General features: G+C 59.1%; 1 protein-coding gene across 1 annotated transcript; it reads left to right on the plus strand.

The window, feature by feature from the left end:
• Nucleotides 1-7: 7 nt before the first annotated feature.
• On the plus strand, nucleotides 8-2,042 carry LOC108638752 (protocadherin alpha-2-like; the record flags this gene model as incomplete). The annotated part of the gene is given in 4 exon segments (XM_018067788.3): nucleotides 8-1,412; nucleotides 1,415-1,547; nucleotides 1,549-1,657; nucleotides 1,659-2,042. Coding segments are annotated over 4 exon segments (2,031 nt in total), but the record flags the coding sequence as incomplete, so codon positions are not given.
• Nucleotides 2,043-3,694: the final 1,652 nt, after the last annotated feature.

Consider the following 3,694-nt stretch of genomic DNA (forward strand, 5'->3'; position numbering starts at 1 on the left):
GACGGCGAGTGACGGGGGCCGGCCGTCTCTGACAGGGACGATGGAACTGGAGATCTCAGTGCTTGATGTAAATGACAACCCGCCGCAGTTCAACCAGTCGGTGTATAACGTAGTTTTGCCCGAGGACGCCTTAGTGGGAATATTGGTGACGCGGGTGAACGCCACGGATCCGGATTTGGGAATATATGGAGAAGTGACTTACGAAATTGATACTGTTTTTCCTTCCTCTGCCTCAGATGTTTTCATCATTGATACAAATAGTGGCGAGATCAGACTGACGGGAGCCCTCGACTTTGAGACTGTTACGACATATGACCTAAACATTAAAGCGAAAGACAAAGGGACACCCCCACTGTCGGGTCACTGCAAGGTGGTGGTGGAGGTGCTGGACGTGAACGACAACGCGCCGGAGGTGCGGGTGACGTCGCTGTCGGTGCCGGTGCCCGAGGACGCGTCGCTGGGGACGGTGGTGGCCCTGCTGAGCGTGCGGGACCGGGACTCGGGGTCGAACGGTCGTGTGCGGTGCTGGGTGTGGCCGTCGGGTCCGTTCGTTCTGGAGGCGACGTTGTCGGGGTCGTACTCGCTGGTGCTGCGGGAGTGGCTGGACCGGGAGCGGGTGTCGGAGTACGAGGTGGAGGTGCGTGCGGAGGACGGCGGTTCTCCGTCGCTGGGCGGCCGCGTTGGGCTGCGTGTGCCGGTGTCGGACGTGAACGACAACGCGCCGTCGTTCGCGCAGGCGGTGTACACGGTGCTGGCGCGGGAGAACAACTTGGCGGGCGCGGAGCTGGCGCGGCTGTGGGCGCGGGACCCGGACGAGGCGGGCAACGGGCGCGTGAGCTACTCGTTGTGGGAGGGCGCGTTGGGCGGGGGGTCGGGGTCGTGGGGGTCGGGGGTGTCGGGGTCGGTGGGGGGTGTTGCGGCGTCGAGCTACGTGTCGGTGGAGGCGGAGAGCGGTGTGTTGCGGGCGCTGCGGGCGCTGGACTACGAGGAGGTGCAGGTGCTGCAGTTCGAGGTGCGTGCGGTGGACGCGGGGGAGCCGTCGCTGTGCGGCAACGCGACGGTGCAGGTGTTCGTGGTGGACGAGAACGACAACGCGCCGGCGCTGCTGTCGGCGTCGGGCGGCGGGGCGGAGGCCGGGTCGGTGTCGGGGGAGGCGGGGACGCTGTGGGCGTGGGCGTCGTGGGGTTCGCCGTCGGGTCAGGTGGTGGCGAAGATCCGGGCGGTGGACGCGGACTCGGGCTACAACGCGTGGCTGCGCTACGAGCTGTGGGAGCCGCGGGGCAAGAGCGCCTTGTTCCGCGTGGGGCTGTACAGCGGCGAGGTGAGCACGGCGCGGGCGCTGGAGGAGGCGGACGGGCCGCGGCAGAGGCTGGTGATCGTGGTGCGGGACCACGGCGAGCCGGCGCGCTCGGCAGGCGACGCATGAACGTGTCGCTGGTGGAGGCGCGCGAGGCGGGCTGGCGCGGCGGCGGGCTCGTCGTCGTGCTGCGCGCTTCGTTGTCGGGGGCGGCGAGAGCGCGCTCTGGGCCGGCGTCGGCGTCGGCGGCGAACGAACGTGTGGCTGGTGGTGGCGATCTGCGGCGTGTCGAGCCTGTTCCTGCTGGCCGTGGTGCTGTACGGGGCGTCGCGCTGGGCGCCGCGGGCGGCCGTGCTGTCGCGGGCCCGGGCCCACGACGCTGGTGTGCGCCAGCGAAGTGGGCAGCTGGTCGTACTCGCAGCGCCACAGCCGGAGCCTGTGCGTGGCGGACGGCGCGGCCAAGAGCGACCTGATGGTTTTCAGCCCCAACTTCCCGCCGCCGCCCGGCGCCGCGGCCAAGGACACGCAGCCGGAGCCTCCCTCTCTCCTCGACACGGTCAGTGACAATCCCTTGCTCTCGTCTACTTATTCCCTCCTTCCTCTGCCCCTTCTCTCCCGCCCCCCTTGGCCAGCCTTGTCGGTCTCCGGGCTCCGAGCCCGTGGCCTGTGGGGTTGGTTGCTTTACAGGTGCTTAAATATGTTGATTGTACCTTTTCATCTGTATCCGGTAAAGGTATCGCGGTAACTCCTTGAGGTTCGCAGCAGAGATTTGCTGCTATGGATATGATTTGTTCTTCCATGGAATGAAATCGCTGCTGATCGTGATGAGAGTTGACCTGTGTTGCCTCGCCGTTTGAGTTTTGGAGACAAAGCTTGCTGATGTGTAGCATTTGCACCCGAGCTTGGTGTGCAGGACAGGCTGTGGTGGTGTCAGTCCCCAGGCCCTATGTCCTGCCTTATTCCTTATTGCCTTTGCTGACTGCTGACCGTGGTGGTATCACGTGTGGGTTTTTTTCTGTCCTCATCTTCTGACATTTTCCTTTACATGACATGTGAGGTAAGGTGACAGTTTAGACTTGTGGTTTAACACATTTTCAATTTCCATGGCGTAATTTCTCCATTTTGGTTGGTCCAGTAGTGTCATTTTGAAAACTGGGAAGGGGTTCTGGAGATTTCCTGGGGTTTTAGTTTGTTTGGTGTCTTCGTGGTTGATTTGGTGGCTGTTTTTTTCCCCCCCCCCCGTTTTTGTTAGGTGTAGTTTTGAAACTGCGTTTGTGGCTGGACAGCAGGCTTGGTGTACACTCACCTGTTTTGATATTTTTATCAATATTTACATTAGCAGCACCCTTATAGCTTCCACGGAAGTTCTGTTTTCCGCAAGAACACAACAATCCCTCAGACAATTTCTCCTCCCCAGGGGATGGAATGGACTGCATTGCTGTGCTCCTCAGCATCTGGGTTGTTCTGTCTCTATTATTATGACATCAGTGCCCATGGCCATGAGAGCTGTCCCGAGCAGAGCTCTGCAGCCAGTGTTACTCACAGGTGTGTGACATTTCCCTCTGAAACTGCTGACCCGAAGGATCAGCTGCAGAGAGTCTGATGGACACCGGGCATGGGATGCCATTTCTGTGGGTTTTACAGTGTTTTAGTTGCTGGGGAGGGTAAGCAAAAGTTGAGGCCTGAGGTGGGAGATTGTGACTTGTGCCAGAGGTGAATGTGGCAGTGACAGTGAGTAGGGCCTGTGCATGTGCTGATGTGAAAGGTGCCCTTGAGCAGTGGGAAGACTTGTGTACACGAGGGAACTGGAAATCCTTGGGAAGACCATGGTCCCTGTCATAAGAAGACAGGACTGGGAGATGATGGTCTTTTCTAGAGGATAAATGTTGCAGGGCGAGAAACAGAGGATGTCTAGAGGAAAGTGGGAAGCAGGATGGGCATAAAGTGTTTTTGCCCAGGATCTTTTCCCAGTCTCCAAGGGTGTGGAGTTGGAGGCCTTCTGGATCTTGAAAATGTATGTGGTATTGAAATGGCTATAAAGTCCTAGGAAGTTATGAATATTTCCTGTCAGAGACAGTTCCTTGTGCTGCTGCAGCCTGGCATAGGGAATGTGTTGGATAAGAGTTGGGAACATGCAAACTGATGAACATTTTTGCACCGTTTTGGGGATGTTGTTGTGGGAGGGAAGCACTTCAGCCTGCTGTGTGTGGGAATTGTAGGGCATGTGTAACAGCTTCCCCAGCTGTTGCCATGGTGGATCTGTGCTCCCCTTCAGACAGGATATTTAAGGGCAGTTGAGGAGGTGGGTGTCATGTCTGTGCTCTGTTCTTCCCCTACTTGTGCTCTTGGCCAGTCAGTCTGGGCAGAGCTGGTGTGTCCTGTTACCACAGACAGCTC

This window comes from Manacus vitellinus, unplaced genomic scaffold (assembly GCF_001715985.3).
Source record: "Manacus vitellinus isolate BGI_N305 unplaced genomic scaffold, ASM171598v3 ctg7180002429603_pilon, whole genome shotgun sequence".
Lineage (NCBI taxonomy): Eukaryota > Metazoa > Chordata > Aves > Passeriformes > Pipridae > Manacus > Manacus vitellinus.